General features: G+C 40.8%; 2 protein-coding genes across 3 annotated transcripts in view; one reads left to right on the plus strand and one right to left on the minus strand.

Moving 5' to 3' along the window:
- The window catches only part of APBA1 (amyloid beta precursor protein binding family A member 1), a 100075-nt gene extending 89301 nt beyond the window's left edge, over positions 1–10774 (plus strand). For both annotated transcript variants that reach the window (XM_066181335.1, XM_066181336.1), the window contains 3 exons: positions 4546–4665; positions 5331–5471; positions 6823–10774. In XM_066181335.1, coding sequence (XP_066037432.1) covers positions 4546–4665; positions 5331–5471; positions 6823–6894 — 333 coding nt within the window. In that variant the 3' untranslated portion in view covers positions 6895–10774. The remainder of the gene's footprint in view (positions 1–4545; positions 4666–5330; positions 5472–6822) is intronic.
- Positions 10775–11281: 507 nt separating this feature from the next.
- Positions 11282–15363, minus strand: part of ENTREP1 (endosomal transmembrane epsin interactor 1) — a 32270-nt gene continuing 28188 nt past the window's right edge. Inside the window, 2 exon segments of the mRNA XM_066182500.1 lie at positions 11282–12841; positions 13945–14231. Of these exon segments, the coding sequence (XP_066038597.1) occupies positions 12635–12841; positions 13945–14231 (494 nt within the window). The 3' untranslated portion in view covers positions 11282–12634.

Raw genomic sequence — 15363 nt, forward strand, 5'->3', positions numbered from 1 at the left:
GCAAACTGACAGAGCGCTGAAGAAACTTTCCGTATGTTGTGACTATTCTCTAATAGGATTATGCTTCTTTTTCAGAAGCATCTGGTGCTCGCTACTATCAGAAGTATACTCAGGAGCTAGATAAAGAAAGAAAGGTGGTCAAAATATGCAATTTGTTTGTTTCTGAACACTTTATGTTAGCAGTCTGTGTACTAGTGAAGATCACCCACTTCTGAAATATATGCACTTTGTGTAAAATTAAAAGAATTTTTGTTAGGGATCTCATTACTTTTTTTTCCCCAAGGAATACGTGTAAGTAACTTGCACATTCATCGGGGAAGTAAGAGCATGATGATATTAAGTCTATTCTGGGCATGTACCCTGAGTGAATTCAGATGGCTGAAGTTAGACACTTAAATTCTTCATAGAAATGGGCATCCCCAGTACTCTGCATGACTCGTACCTTTCAGGATTAGAGCACTGAGGTAAAAGCCCCTTAGACTTTTCCATAAACTTCATGCCCACAATGTCATTCAAGTTGAGAAGTCCCTGTCCTCTACGGTTTGTGTTGTTGTCAAGACGTGCCTATAGAAAGTGAATGGCCCTTGAGTGTGGGAGGTGCACTGCTAATTCCTCACCAGAACAGAGGAGTCCATAGTCATGGAATTGGTAGAGTTCAGACCTTCTTTCTCCAGAGTGTGGAGTACAGGCAGTTCCCACAACCATGAGCTTTGACATTTTGTGTTAAGACACCCATTCATTGTCTTGCAGCCACTTTCAAGAGTGAGCTAAGCTGAGCTCAGAACTGTGTGGAAGTGAGGGCAGCTGTTTGCACCTAGTGTGAATGACATCCTGTTTAAGGCACTGACAAAAAAACAGACTTCAAGGTAGTTCGTCATGCCAGGATGCCAGTTTTCTCAAGTCACTGCTGAATCTGGAGCTCTGCTCAGGAGAATCAGCAGCAGTAAACTGTATGTAGAGACTTCAGTGTATTACCTTAGCTACAGTAGGAACTACTTTCTAGAATTAATCATTTGAATTCCGTGTCTGACACCTTGATTGCAGTGGGACCTACATTTCAGTTGTACATATGAAAGGAATTCAGAAGCAGATACTGGAATTGGCAGGTGTTTATGTGAGCTGAAAGTTGCTGTGTTTTTTAGAAAGCATTTAATTCTTTATGTGGATTTTTTTATGTATGGATTTGTGGGTAATATTTTGTGTGAATTAAGCATTTCAAAAATCTGTCTTAACAGTCTCCAAGAGCTCTGAGTACTTGAAGTTGTACAAGGGGTCAGATTGCATTTATTTGTGGTTTATTACATTTTTGTTTTCACTGAGCCATATGAACACAATCTCTGAGTCAGGCAGTCACTCCTGTAGCTGGTCTAGACCAACATTTTGGTTCCAAGTAAAGCAGGCTTCTTAAGGTTGTGCCCACTAGGATTTCAGTAACTCCAAGACTGGATACTCAACAGCGTCTCTGGGTAGTATGTGTTTTACCACCCAGACAGTAAAAATAAATTTTTCTAATTCAGTTTTCTTCTAGTAGCAAGGAGTTTATGATGAATGTGATATAACTCAATTGGAAGGGAAGAAGAGTACTTGGAATGTATCAAACTCTGTCTTGGGGTAGATGATGAGTGAGTAGATAGTTTATAGGTGAGGATAAAAGAGCAGACTGCAAAGGGTGACACTTGTGGGTGTGTGCTGCAGGATGCCTGATTAAGAGGTGGATGAGGCCTTCTACAGAGAGCTCAAAGCAGCCTCAAAGTCACAGGCCCTGGTTCTTGGGGAGGACTTTAACTACCCTGACATCTTCTGGAGAAGCTACATAGCAAAGCATAAACAATCCAGGAGACTCCTGGAAAGCATTGGTGGCAACTTCCTGGCACAGATGGTGGAAGATCCCACAAGAAATGGGTGTGCTGCTTGTTCTCATCCAACAAACAAGAAAGGGCATGTTGGAGGTGTGAAGATTGGGGCCAGCCTGTGACCAACTAAGATTGTAACCATGGGCTTCAGGAGGGCTCACGTTAGCCTCTTTAGGGGTGTTGACAGAATTCCAAGGGAAGAGGTCCTGGAAGGAAGGTTGATACTCAAGGATCACTTCCTCTGAGCTCAAGAATGATGCATCCCAATGAGCAGGAAGTCAGACAAGGGGTCAAGAGACCTCCATGGATGAATGAAGAATCCTGTCATTACTCAAGCATAAGCAGGAAATACACAGGAGATGGAAGCAGGGTCAGGCCTCTTGGAATTAATATAGAGAGGTTGTCAGACTGAGAGATGAGACAAGGAAGGCCAAGGCCCATTTGGAATTATATCTGACCGAGGATGTCAAGGAAAACCAGATGGGCTACTTCAAATTCATCAACAACAGAAGGAAAACAAAGGATAAGGTGGACCTGTTTCTAAATTGAGGGGGTACCCTGGTGATAGGGGATTGTTCAGTAATTGACAAGACAATTACTGAACACTGCCTTTGGACTGGTGTTTGTTGTCAATACCAGCCCTCAGGAATCTCTGACCCAGGAAATCAGGGTAAAAATGTTGAAAGGAATATTTTCCCTTGGTCAAAGAGGATTGTGCCAGAGAACACCCAGGCTAACTGAAAGTCCACACATACATGGGTCCTGATGCAGTGCATCTGTGAGTGCTGAGAGAGCTGGCAGACACCACAGTAAGGGTCCTGGCCATCATCTTTTGAAAGTTCATGGCAATCTGGAGACTTGCCTGAGGACTGGAGAAAAGCAAATGTCGCCCTGGTCCTCAAAAAGGGCAAGAAAGAGAACCAGAGTCCAGTCAGCCTCACCTTAATCCCTGCAAAAGTGATGGGACACCTCATTCTGGAGGCCATCTCCAGCCATGTGGATGACAATAAGGTGATCAGCAGTAGTCAGCATGGATTCACTGAAGATAAATTATGCCTGATTAAATTAATTGCCTTCTTAAGGAAGAACAGCTACCTGGATGGATGAGGGGAGAGGAATGTATGTTTGACTTCTGCAAGGTTTTTGACACTATCTCTCAACGTCCTCATAAGCAAACTCAGGGAGTGTGGACTGGGTTAGTAGGCAGTGAGGTGGATAGAGAATTGGCTGAATGGCAGATCTCAGAGGGTCATAGTCAGTGGCACAGATTGGAGTTGGAAACCTCTAGGTAGCAATGTCCCCCAGGGTTCAATACTGGTGCAGTATTTTTTAAGTTATTAATCAATCTCTTCAATGAAGGGGCAGATGCCTCCTAAGCAAGTTCACTGATGACTCCAAGCTGGGAGAAGTGGTTGACACCCATGTGCTGTGCAGCTCTTCAGAGGGTCCTCAACAAGCAGGAGAAATGGGCAGAGAGAAATCTTCTGACATTCAGCAGGGGCAAATGCAGGATCCTGCACCTAGGGAGGAACCACTCCATGCACCAGCACATGCTGGGGGCTGACCTGCTGGAAAGCTGCTCTGTGGAGAAGGACCTGGAGATCCTGGTGGACAACAAGCTGTCCATGAGCCAGCAGTGTGCCCTTGTGGCCAAGAGGGCCAATATTGTCCTGGGGTGCATTAGGAAGAGCTCTGTCAGCAGCTCCAGGGAGGTGATCCTGCCCCTCTACTGAGCCCTGGTGAGGCACATCTGGAGTGCAGCTGTGTCCAGCTCTGGGCTCAGTACAACAGGGACATGGAGCTCCTAGAATGGGTCCAGGAGAGGGGGACAAAGATGATCGAGGGACCAGAGCATCTCTCTTAGGAGGAAAGGCTCAGGGTTATGGGCCTGCTCAGCCTCAAGAAGGGAGAACTGAGAGGGGCCTTATCAATGTGAGTACCTGAAGGGGGGATACTAGGAGGATGGAGCCAGGCTCATCTCAGTTGTGCTGAGCAATAGCATAAGAGGCAATGGGCAGAAACAGATGCACAGGAAATTCCATGAGAACATAAAGGAATAACTTGTGTAGGTGACCGTGCACTGGAACAGATTGCCTGGGAAGGCTGTGGAGTCTCCCTCACTAGGGATATTCAAGAACCATCTGGATACAATCCTGTGCCATGTGCTCTGGGATGACCCAGCTTGAGCAGGGAGGTTGGAACAAATGACCCAGAGTGGTCCCTTCCAACCTTACTCATCTCCTGATTCTGTGAATAATGGAAATCCTGAGCACTGCTGATACAACAATGATAAAAGAAGGACCTGCTGTGTGCTTGACAGAATTTACTATATTTCATTAGGGAAAGAATTGTTTTGTAACTAACTTAGCTACTAATTTAAAAGCCATTGACTTTTTTGGTGAGCTGCATAGACCTGTTTAATATTCCTTTTAACCATGATTTCTGTTATCAAATGGAGAAACTCCCTACAGGAATCTGGTTTTCCTAAAACAATTGTGCCCGATTTTTGGCAAGAAAAATTTGATGTTTTATCACTCTTCTCACTGAATAGTCTGATGCTTGTGTCTGTGATCAGATTCTGGTACAATGGATACAATGATCTGTTTATTCAAGGCTGCTCCCATGTCAGTGCTCTGATGCCTTTTTTTTTTTTTCTGCTCATGTTACATGTTTAACTCTCAATTTTTTTCAGGGTTTGAAAAACCAGGCACGGGTCAAACTGAACATAGTTAGATGTCCTCCAGTGACCACAGTCTTGATCAGAAGACCAGACCTCAGATATCAGTTGGGCTTCAGTGTGCAGAATGGGATTGTAAGTAGCTTCCACAGTTTCTGATCAAGCTTTAACATACATGAAATTTCCTCTCCATTAGTGGGTAAGTTTCAGTGTGAGAAGAAGGAAGCTGCTATTTTCTCCCTTAAAGCAAGCAGGATTTTGCATTTGTTAAGTCTGAGATATAAAAGTTGTGTTAATAGGAGTTATTTTTTGTTTTTGACTCTACTTACTTCACAACTTTACAGTCAGCCAGAGGAATAAAAAAGTTGTTTCTGCTTATAAAACAAAAAATGTGTGGAAGAGTCTGCTTTCAGCATGCACCGTACATGTCTTTAACCAAGCCATTGCATGATCTCAAAAGAAAAAGCCTGTTCTTGATTCTTTTTGTTGTAAGGCATCTGCCTAATGAACATCGTTTAATTGAGGTCCTTCATACACTCATAAATTTCCAAACCACAAGACATGTAATGTACAACACAAACAGCCTTTTCTGGCAGTTTGTTCTGCTCTTGGAAGAGAATATCCATTAGCTACTTGTCACTAACAAATTTTGCATTTGAGTCAGTGATTGATTTCATCTTAGAATTTGTTGTTGCAAGTTTGTGCTGAAATGTTGATTCATAGCTTGCAGGCAAAAAATGGGTAATCAAAAGTCTCTGTTCCATACCCAGCTTATGATAAATTTGTCCTCTCCTTTCCAGATCTGTAGCCTTATGAGAGGAGGTATAGCAGAGCGAGGAGGTGTGCGTGTTGGCCATCGGATCATTGAAATCAATGGGCAGAGTGTTGTAGCAACACCCCATGAGAAAATTGTTCACATCCTCTCAAATGCTGTTGGCGAGGTAAGAACCAGCAGTGTGTCTAGGCACTGTAGCACAGTTCATTGCTGTTACCAGTAACAACCAGCGGAAACCAGTAACAAGCAGTGTCCTTCAAGGGACTGTACTGGGACCAGCACTCTGTCATGTCTTCATCAGTGACATAGTGGGATTGAGTTGTACTCTCAGCCAGTTTGAAGGTGACATCAAGATCAGTGGTGCTTAAAGAAAGGGATGTCATTAGAGGGACCTGAACAGGCTAGAAAAGTCATCTACGTAACCCTTGTGAAGTTCGACCAGGCCAGGTGCAAGGTCCTGCATCTGAGTCTGGGCAATCTCCAGCATCAATAGAGACTGGGGCTGAATGGATTGAGAATAACCCAGAAGAGAGGAACTTGGTGGAAGTAAAGTTGGACATGAGCCAGGAATGGGCACTTGCAGCCCATGAAGCCAAGTGTATCATGGGCTGCATCAAAAACCCTGCCTATGGCCAACAGGGAGGTGATTTTCTCTCTGTATTCTGCTCTTGTGAGACTCTGCCTGGAGTACTGTGTGCAGTTCTGGGGCCCTCGGGATAAGCAAGGCATGAGCCTGCTTGAGCAGATACAGATGAAGGCCATGAAAAGGGTCAGAGGGTTGGAGCACCTCTCCTGTGAGAAAGGTCTGAGGGAGGTTCAGTTACTCAGCCTGAAGAAGAGAGGGCTCCAGGGAGACCTGACAGCAGCCTTTCAATGTATAGAGGGATCTTCTAAGAAAAATGGAGAGAGACTTTTACCAGGGTCTCCAGTGCACTAGAATTGGCAATGGTTTTAAACTGAAAGAGGGTAGATTTAGATCGGGCATAGAAAGAAATCCTTCACTGTAAGGTTGGTGAGCCACTGAACAGATTGCCCAGCGAAGCTGTGGATGCCTCATCCCTGGAAGCGTTCAAGGCCAGGTTGGATGGGGCTCTAAGCAATCTTTTCCAGTGAAAAATGTTGATACCTGCAACAGGGCAGTTTGTACTATATGATCTTGAAAGGTCCCTTCCAATTCAAACTGTTCCATAATTCTGTGGTTCTACCTCTATTGGCCTGTTGCTTATCAAAGCCAAAACACTGAAGTAAGAGCAAACCTGCACAAGATTTCTTTCATTATTTGACCCATAGTTCTATGCTTTAGAAGAACTGTACCTTGAAAATATGTGTCCACAATTTTAGATGGTTCATTAATACCAAACATACTGTTTCATAAAATCATCACCTGCAATACTTTATTAAGGGTATGAAAGCTCTCAAGTTTTACTTTTTTTTCTGCCTTGTATTACCTTATCTGGGTCCTTCACATGAGGTATGTGTGTTTAGGAACATTGATTAATTTGGTTTATTTCCTCTAGATCCATATGAAGACTATGCCAGCTGCAATGTACAGACTGTTGACTGCACAGGAGCAACCAGTTTACATCTGAAGCTGACATCTCACCGCCACATTGTGCATGGAAGATGTTTTTCCTCATTAGTGCTTGTCTTTCTAGTGCTGCATTTCTGTGTCTGCAAAGACATTTCTTTCTCCCCACTTCACAAACACAAATACACTGTTGCTCTCTCCTTTATCCCTTTTTCCTCTCCTTCCCACCACTTTCCTGCATTTTGGTAAGGGGAAAAATGTATCTCTGGAAATATTTTGTTTGCATCTTTTTACAAGTGAAACTTCATACAGCTCCTCATGCAAAACAGGAAAATAACAGCAGCATAGTTTACATGCTACATAATCAGTATCATTTCTGTGGCTATAATTTTACAAACTGAGTAAATTAAATGTTGCTGAATGAAAGATGATTTTACCAAACACAAAAGTATAGGGTACAAAATGTTCTCTTGAATATCCTGCCTGTGACTTGCTTTTCTTGCTCTATTTTCCCACAGGCACCAAGCTCAATACTAAAGGTTTGTGTCTGTGGGGAAGTAGAATACCAAAAGGATTGTTTTGCCCTCAGGAAAAATTGCCTGCTTATGAAGACTCAGTAAATGCTGCTGTTGTAAAATGAGTTGTCCAAATACACACGTCTTAATTACCCTCAGTCATCAGTTCTTCATGATAGTAGGACTCCAAAAGATACTCCATAAGTTCCTGAAACATGTTATTCTTGCATTACTGACACTAAGAAATTTGGGAGGCATTTTTTACAGCTGCCTCCCCCTCTCTGCCCCCAGGCTTCTATCTCCTAGTTTTCTCCTGCTTTGTCTTATATAGTCCCTTCCTGATTTTAGAGGTTAAAGAAGTCAGGGGGAGGATCTTTAAATATCCAAAAGAAAAATAATGAGGGGATCTGCTGAATAGCTACACTTTTTCTAGGCTCTTAATTCCAATTTTGGTGCACATAGCTATGTGTGCCAGTGTATATAGACATTTTTAAAATTGTGCTTCCTATTTATGAAGTTTGAATATAAGAGATCTGCAGACTATTCTAAGCAATTTTTTTTGTTCTGAGCCAGTTTTTACATATATTTTTGTCCAAAGACCTGTCTAATTTTCTTGACTTCCTGTTTAGTTCATGATATAGGTAATAGTGGAAGGGATGAGGCAGGAATAAACTTATTTATTTTGTTATATAATTTAGCTTGTGATTTTTTCCCCATATGTATGGCACTTACAAGAGATATGTGTATACTATATGCACTTGTATGAAGATGATTAACTGTACGGATGTATGAAATCTTGTATTTGATTAGCCTCTAAGTTGCATGCTAAAGACAAAAGGGGGAAAGGGGGCTGGGTTGGGTTCTTTGGGTTTTTTTAAGAGGGTTCAAGATAAAAAAGAAGCAGTGTCTTTTCTTCCTAGTGAGAGAATTCTACATTCTCTGTAGTTACTTTTTTAAGGACTATATACTGGTGTTTATACTAAAGTGGAACCATGCGTTTAATCCATGTTCAAATGTTGATTTCTTTTAAAGAAACAGTTTGTGCTGTGTTTTGCTGTGATGGAAGGTACAGTGAGATGAAAACAAGAGCAGACAACACACAGTCACATGCCACTTCTGCTTTGCAAATGTGGTGTTGTTCATAGTCACTTGTTTCTCACTTGTTGTGACGTGAGCTGTGCAAAGTAAGCATTGCTTGCTGTCCAGTAGTGATCCTAGACATTGCTGTGGGGATTCATGGAAGTGGGTGTGTGCATGTGCACTTGTTGCAAACACTTCTGAGAACCACTGAGCACTCTTGTCAGGGGTCCATTTCTTGGCTTTCTAAAATCATGGATAACCACGGCCTGATCAGAGTTAAACTGTATTTCTGTGGGAAGCAGGTATTTAAGGGACATCATGAAGTGGTGCATAAACTGTAGTAAGGGGATACGTTTTAGTGTTGAGAATAATGTACTATGACTTGATTTTACTGCATTTCTTGTTATATAATTTAATTCAAGGCTTTGGAATAGCAGATTGCACAAGAGAATGGTGTTAGTACTCCAGGTTAGTACTTAACTCTGCTGCCTCACTGATGCAACAGGATAATTAATGGCTTGTGAATATATTGTTAAACTGTAGACATCTGATTTATGGTAATTTGAACCTCTTTTCTAGACCTTTCCATATATGTAGTAATAAATGTAAATATGGTATATAACCATGTACAATTTAGAAGATTATATACAGTGCAGCCTTTCCATACATTGCCTGAGGAAACTTAGTGAACTCTTGAAGACACAGTTACGCTCCTGGTTCCTGCTATGTGTATGCTCTCCACTTCATTTGTTTCTGTGGTTCTGTCTAGCCTATGTGGTGAAGTCTTTAGCTCACTTCACTGGGAAATGATGAAAATCCGAACATGCAAATGTATTTAGAGAAGAAACAACTGTTTCTTTGGAAATCTTGTAGCTGGGAGTTTGTGAAGTTGCTGTTCATCCTAAATAGGTGCTTAACATTAAGCAAATGAATCCTTGCAGGACCAGAGCATAGCAAAAAAAAAATCTCATTTTTTCAGTTACAATATGTGCATAAGACTCCTAAACTGAGAGGTCCATAGTGTGTGCACACTTCTGAGAACAGTCTTCTAAACAATCCCATTTTACTCTGTAGACAGAGTTCCAAGAAAATGGAACTCAAAAGGGAAAGCTGGCTGTTCTCTAGACTGTTGCAGCAGTTTGATAGATCAGATATGGGGATTTTTAACAGATGCAAAGGAACATTCCTTCAAAGGTTTACATTCCGTCTTCAGTGACAGACTTGAATTCTTTTTCTTTCATCCTTGCTACTTCATACAGTCTAATTAACTCTTCAGTGTTTACATTAAGGATGAAATGTCCCTTGTATTTTTTATTTTTGAAAAGTTTCCCATTTGTTTTGAGTCTTGTTTGAGTCTCAGTTTGGGTTTCCAAGTTTGCTAGCTTTCCTTCTTTTCTAAAAGAAATGCATTTCTCAAGACAGCAGCCTGGTTGAGATCTCTTGTATATATTTAGTGCAGTACCTAGACTACAAAGTTGTACTATTGTTCTGTAAAGAGGATGAATAGAAATTATTGTAAAGCGTTGGGGAAAAGCATAGTATTGTATTTGTAACAATATTGTTCTTTGTAAACATTTAATGATCTCTATATATAAATATAAATATATATAAATATATGTGAGCCTGGAATGTTGATATTGCACATCTACTGAATGTAGTTACTCTGATGTTTTCTGCCACAGGTCTCTGACCTCTCTAATGAAGCTGTGCTGGTTTGATTTGGGGAGAAACAGGGGACAAGGTAGGGGGTTTCTGGCCAGTTATTTTGTTGTGATGTATTTACTGTGCTACATTCCTTTATTTAACAGAGCGCTAATGTCTGTTAAGATTTGCAACAATAAAATACAAAACAAAAATACCTCAGACAAGGCTGAGAATTTGCTCATACTGACCTGGAGGCCGAGTTGCCAATGCTGAATGCATACATAATTGGAAGGTGTCTGAACTTCTTTTTTGCCGCTTAGTCTGGAGTAACTCTGTGTTTCTGCAGGTGTGAAGCAATGCTGCTACCTTTATTTTTAAAACAGCACTCTTTTCAGGCAATACATGATACTAGTGCTCCTAAAAAAAGTTGATTCCTAATCTAAGGTGGCATCCCAGTTTTTACTGTGTGAAATGCCACTGTGATTGTGACAGAAATACTATTTCATTGACTGAATAACTTTAAGAAGGATTTTTTCATAGATGAGGCTTTGATAAAAATTCTTCACACTTAGAGTAATTTCTGAAATCACTGTTTTCCTTCAAATGTCATCAGCATGGTTTATTATTAAAGACCTAACACCATCTGAAAAAATAAAAAATAGAATTGTAATATGTCTATCCTTAGAATTAATCATGGAACTGCCTGTGCTAAGGTTAAAAATACTTGCATAATGAGAGATTATGAAAAGTATGATTATATTTGAAAGTCAACCAAAAAAAGTCATCAAGGGAGTGTTTCTTCTGGTGAGGCTTCATGGGATTTTCTGTGCCTCATAGGTTGTTAGGAGTACTCTGAAACCACAGAAATGAAAATATATGCCACAGCTGATTCAGAAGAAAACTAAACATGGGCGTTCAGTCACTTAGTGACTGTTCATAACATGAAATACAAATACCATCAATATGAGAGATTTAAGTATTTCACCTTACTTGGTTAAATGGCAGATGGAAGAAATTGTGAAGTCCCTGGTAAAGGGTGCAGTAGACAAAGTGAGCTTGCTTTCTGCGTTTCCCTGTATGCCACTCTCCATCCAGCTACTTATTCTTACCATTAGCTGTACATACCAATTTCTGTGTTACAAAATTTTCTGCATTTTGTTGGATAAACATAAGCCCTTTATTTTAGCAGTACAGACAAAAATTTTGCAGATCTGCTGTATTGACAGGGGTACGTTTCTTGCCCTCTCCTTCAGTGTTTTGGTGGTTTGGATCCATCCACACACAGGCAGACCCCTCCCTCTCAGTTCCAGCACCCTGTAGTGTCTTGCACGCTGAAGAGGTGATGCTGGTGACCTATGTGGATTGACTGTGTCAGTGTCAGGGCTGGGACTGTAATTTAAATAAATGTTCAGTGCAGAAGCATATGGAACAATCCTGACCTAAAATCATGGTATATGAAGAGTTTGTGCTCCATGTGCCTCTTACCTGAGTAGGGCCAGGCCTGTGCTGTTCTTTGTGCTGCTCCTACAGATGGACCTCCAGGAAAATCCTTTGGCCACAGAATAAATTTAGATGGTTGATTATAAGAAGGGAGCCTGCAGGCAGCCCCATTGGTACACAAAATGGTAAACACCATCCAGCAGTACATGTGTGTCCCTGCTTTCGTGCAGCAGTAAGGTCCCACATGAACAGTCCTTTTGTTTGACAGCCAAAGTGATGAATAGAGTTGTTCTCTTAAGAAAAATTTATTACTTCAAATGACTTAAGTGGCATAAAATGGATAGGATCTGCATAACTTGTGCCCTGCTTGATGCTGCATAATTGGGGGTTCCCAGCACCTGAAGGAATATAAAATTAGCTATACTAGCTTCTTTGTTCATAGCACCTACTGTAATAAACAGCATTTTAAATGAGACTATACAGAGTGTCTTTATTCCTGGGACAGTAGCAAGCCAGCATCACCTGTTGCAAAACACTTGTGCTTTTGGGTTTGGATGTTGTTCCATCATTAAGACAAAAATAATGTTCTGCCATTAAATGAGTTGTTCACTGAGCCAAAAGAGCACTTCTTCAAGATAGCTTTTATTTTTGGTCCAGTTTGCACATCAACAACCTTCTTTTATAAAGAATTATTTTAGAATTCTGTACACCATTTTTTTTTCTAACTTACTTTGTATCTGAAGGTCTCCATTTTGTGACAGGAGATTTTAATTTAAACCAAAAACTTGCCGAGTTCTTCAATACTGCTTTTGACAGTTCCTTCCTCAAGGATGGTGTATCATCATACCCCACAACTATAAGTTACCAAACTTCACAGAGATGCAGGGCACTATTCTGTCACAAACAGATGAGCTGCAGCTGAGAGCCCAATAAAGGTCAGCTTTCAGTCTGCTTAATACTCTTGATAGAATGATCTTCCCCTTTAGAGTCTGTGCATAAAAGTATTAAAAAAGAAGGTGATTATTGAGAAACCCATCCACCCACATGCCAGAGATGATTTTCCTCTGCAGTATGTGTATGTTTGAGGTAAGTGCTCTGCTAAGGAGTAACCAAAAATCCAGCTCAAAGTACAGTTTCCTTGACAACACCAATAAGACTGTGAGGCCATTCACATTTTGCTCTTTGTATTCTCCTCTCTGCTTGCTGTTCTCCCTCTATGGTGAAAGTACTCAGGTCACCACAGCTCTCCAGGTACAGCAATTCAGGATGCAGTCTGAAAGGCGATACATGGACTCTCAATGATGCGGCTTGCTGGGCAGGTGTCATCACCTTTAAAAAGAAAAGTTTAAACCAGTTTTGTTTTCAGGCTCTTGTTCCATTAAAATAGTTTTTTACCCAACTGGAAAGAAGCTAGTTATAGTGTTATCTGTTTTGTTTAAAGAATAATTTAAAAAGCTATAAAACCCCAGCATTTGCCAAGGAAGCATGGGAAAGGAAGTCCCAGTTGGGAAAATGAGTGGGGTAATTTTTTATTTTCTTGATTTTTGTGAGGTTTTTGTTAGGTTGGTTAGGTATCCCTCTCAAAGGTGCACAGGATTCTCTCACTCCAACCTACAGCATGTGTGGTATTGTTTAGAAGGAACCTAAATGTTGTTCCTTGCAGAAGTCAACGAACTGTAATAACCTTCAAGCCTGTGTGATAAAAATAAATTCTCATATAGAGCCTTCTTCTCTCCTGTTTCTGTCAAATTTGTCAAGGCCTTTGCTGCCTGAAGGCTGCAGTGGGAAATCCCACTTTATTTGCAGAGTCTAAAAGATGCTGATGTGTTCTGCATGAGAACCCAAACCAAAACCAGTTGTCATAGCAAATCACTTGTGCTATGCATGAATCAATTCTACCCAAATGGTCTCTTAAGTTACAAAAACATTTGTTTGATGAAGTCTGTGGTATCTAAAACTTCCAGATATTCATTCCATTAAGGTAAACACATATTTTCTATTTTCTGCTTTTTATTCTTTAGTAGTAGGTCTTATTTTTATCCTGGGAGCCAATCACAAAAAAGCTGCTTCTAGTGGGTTTACATAAAAATTTCCTTGTCAGCCTCCATTCCTTCTGGTTTGCAATAGCAAATGCATATTTATAACATCACCTTCCTCTCCCCTGCCCTCACTGTAAAATGCTGTCGTGTTATTTGCAGTTCATGATTCCTCAACAGAAGACTGACTCAGTTTTTAAATACATGCTCTGGCTTGTGGCTGATAAAGCAAGAAATGTCACAGCCTCCCGCACACTCCCTACATGAAACTAAAGTGCTGAGGGAAGCCAATTTGGTCCAAAAACTGACACACAGACTGACAAATGCAAACCTGTACTTCCAAACCAGGGGCAGTGGTTTTCCACATCACCTGATAAATACAAGTAATAAAACTACCTGCTCATGGAAAGTGGCACTGGTGACAGCTTCTGCCATATGTTTCTCATCTGATTTTAAAATAGACTTGATAGTTTCCACCAAGTCATGTATGTCTGTGCTCATGCTGCAGGAGGACTGCTCAAGGATCCACACCACACGCTGTTTAGTGTCCATATAAGACTTATAGTCTATCAGAGATTGGGGTCTTCCCCTCAAAGCTGTTGCTCTTGAACTCTTCCTCAAGGTGACAGCGTTCAGTGGATTTATGTCATTGAGTGTTGAATTTTCACAGTTGAGCACTGTCCCTGAAGACAAGAAACAAAGCAAACAATCCACATAGTTCACGGTATTCCCAGAGATTCTCCTCCTGATTCAATGAGGATAGAGTGCATAGTTTAACCTTGAAAAACCTAATAGTCTGGCATGGTCAGAGTAGTCACACTTGGATTTACACAAAATGCCTGTAAAATAGTAATACATAGCTATGATTGAGTGCATATTACGTGTCAAAGGGTCTGGAGGGACTCTTGCCCTTTGGAAAGCTCTTTGTCATTTTGTGTACATTGGTCCTTTCTCTTGTTTCTGATCTGAGGAGACCTGAAATGAATGTTGAATGTTAACGTAAATATAAAGGTAGAAGGCTTTTATGATCTCTCCTAAACTCTTGGTAACTTTTAGTTATTAGCAGTCAAGAGGACAAGTTGTACCTGAAAATAACTACTTGTCTAGCTGGAAACTAGTAATACTACAAAGTAGAAATTCAATGAAAAGAAAAAAAACCAAACAAACCCACACCAAAATGTTCACAGTTTTCTTGCAGGGAATAAACAAAGGACCATACAGAATCAATTTCACTGCCTTTGGTCAAAATAAAAATTCACTGCCTTCGGTGTAAACAAGTTACCAAATTTTGACCCCATTAAAAGGAAGAAAAAACAACAACAAAAAACCCCACCAAAACCACAACTACAGATTGTTCAAGAAGCACTTTAATGTTGGCTTCAGACCAAAAAATATCAGAAGGAGATGCAAAACCTCTCAGCAAGAAGAGCACCAACCCGAAGTAAATTCCATTGCTTCAGTGAGTTCCTTTTCTCTAGCACTTGTGACTAACTCAGATCTAACTGCTGAACAGACCTAACCTCAGTAACATTGAGCTAAAGCTTCCAAATGCATCTGACATGGAGTCTCTGCACAGCAGAAACACTCTGCTTTCACAGTTATAAATAGGCTCTGTGTCATGTAACTATTGCTCCAGCATCAGATTCTCTGGGCTGCTGTGGTGGAAGTTGATAGGAAGACAAGACAAAGCACATGATACAGCAGAGCCCTGAAAACATTCCACAAAAACAGCAAATGTAATCCAGATAGGCATGCTCCCAATATCCAGAATAAACGGCTGTTACTAACATGCCCCATTGGCCCCATTTTTAGTGT

The sequence above is a fragment of the Chamaea fasciata genome, unplaced genomic scaffold, assembly GCF_029207755.1.
Source record: "Chamaea fasciata isolate MVZ Bird 193981 ecotype frontalis unplaced genomic scaffold, bChaFas1.0.hap1 SCAF_4, whole genome shotgun sequence".
NCBI classification, from domain to species: Eukaryota; Metazoa; Chordata; class Aves; order Passeriformes; family Sylviidae; genus Chamaea; species Chamaea fasciata.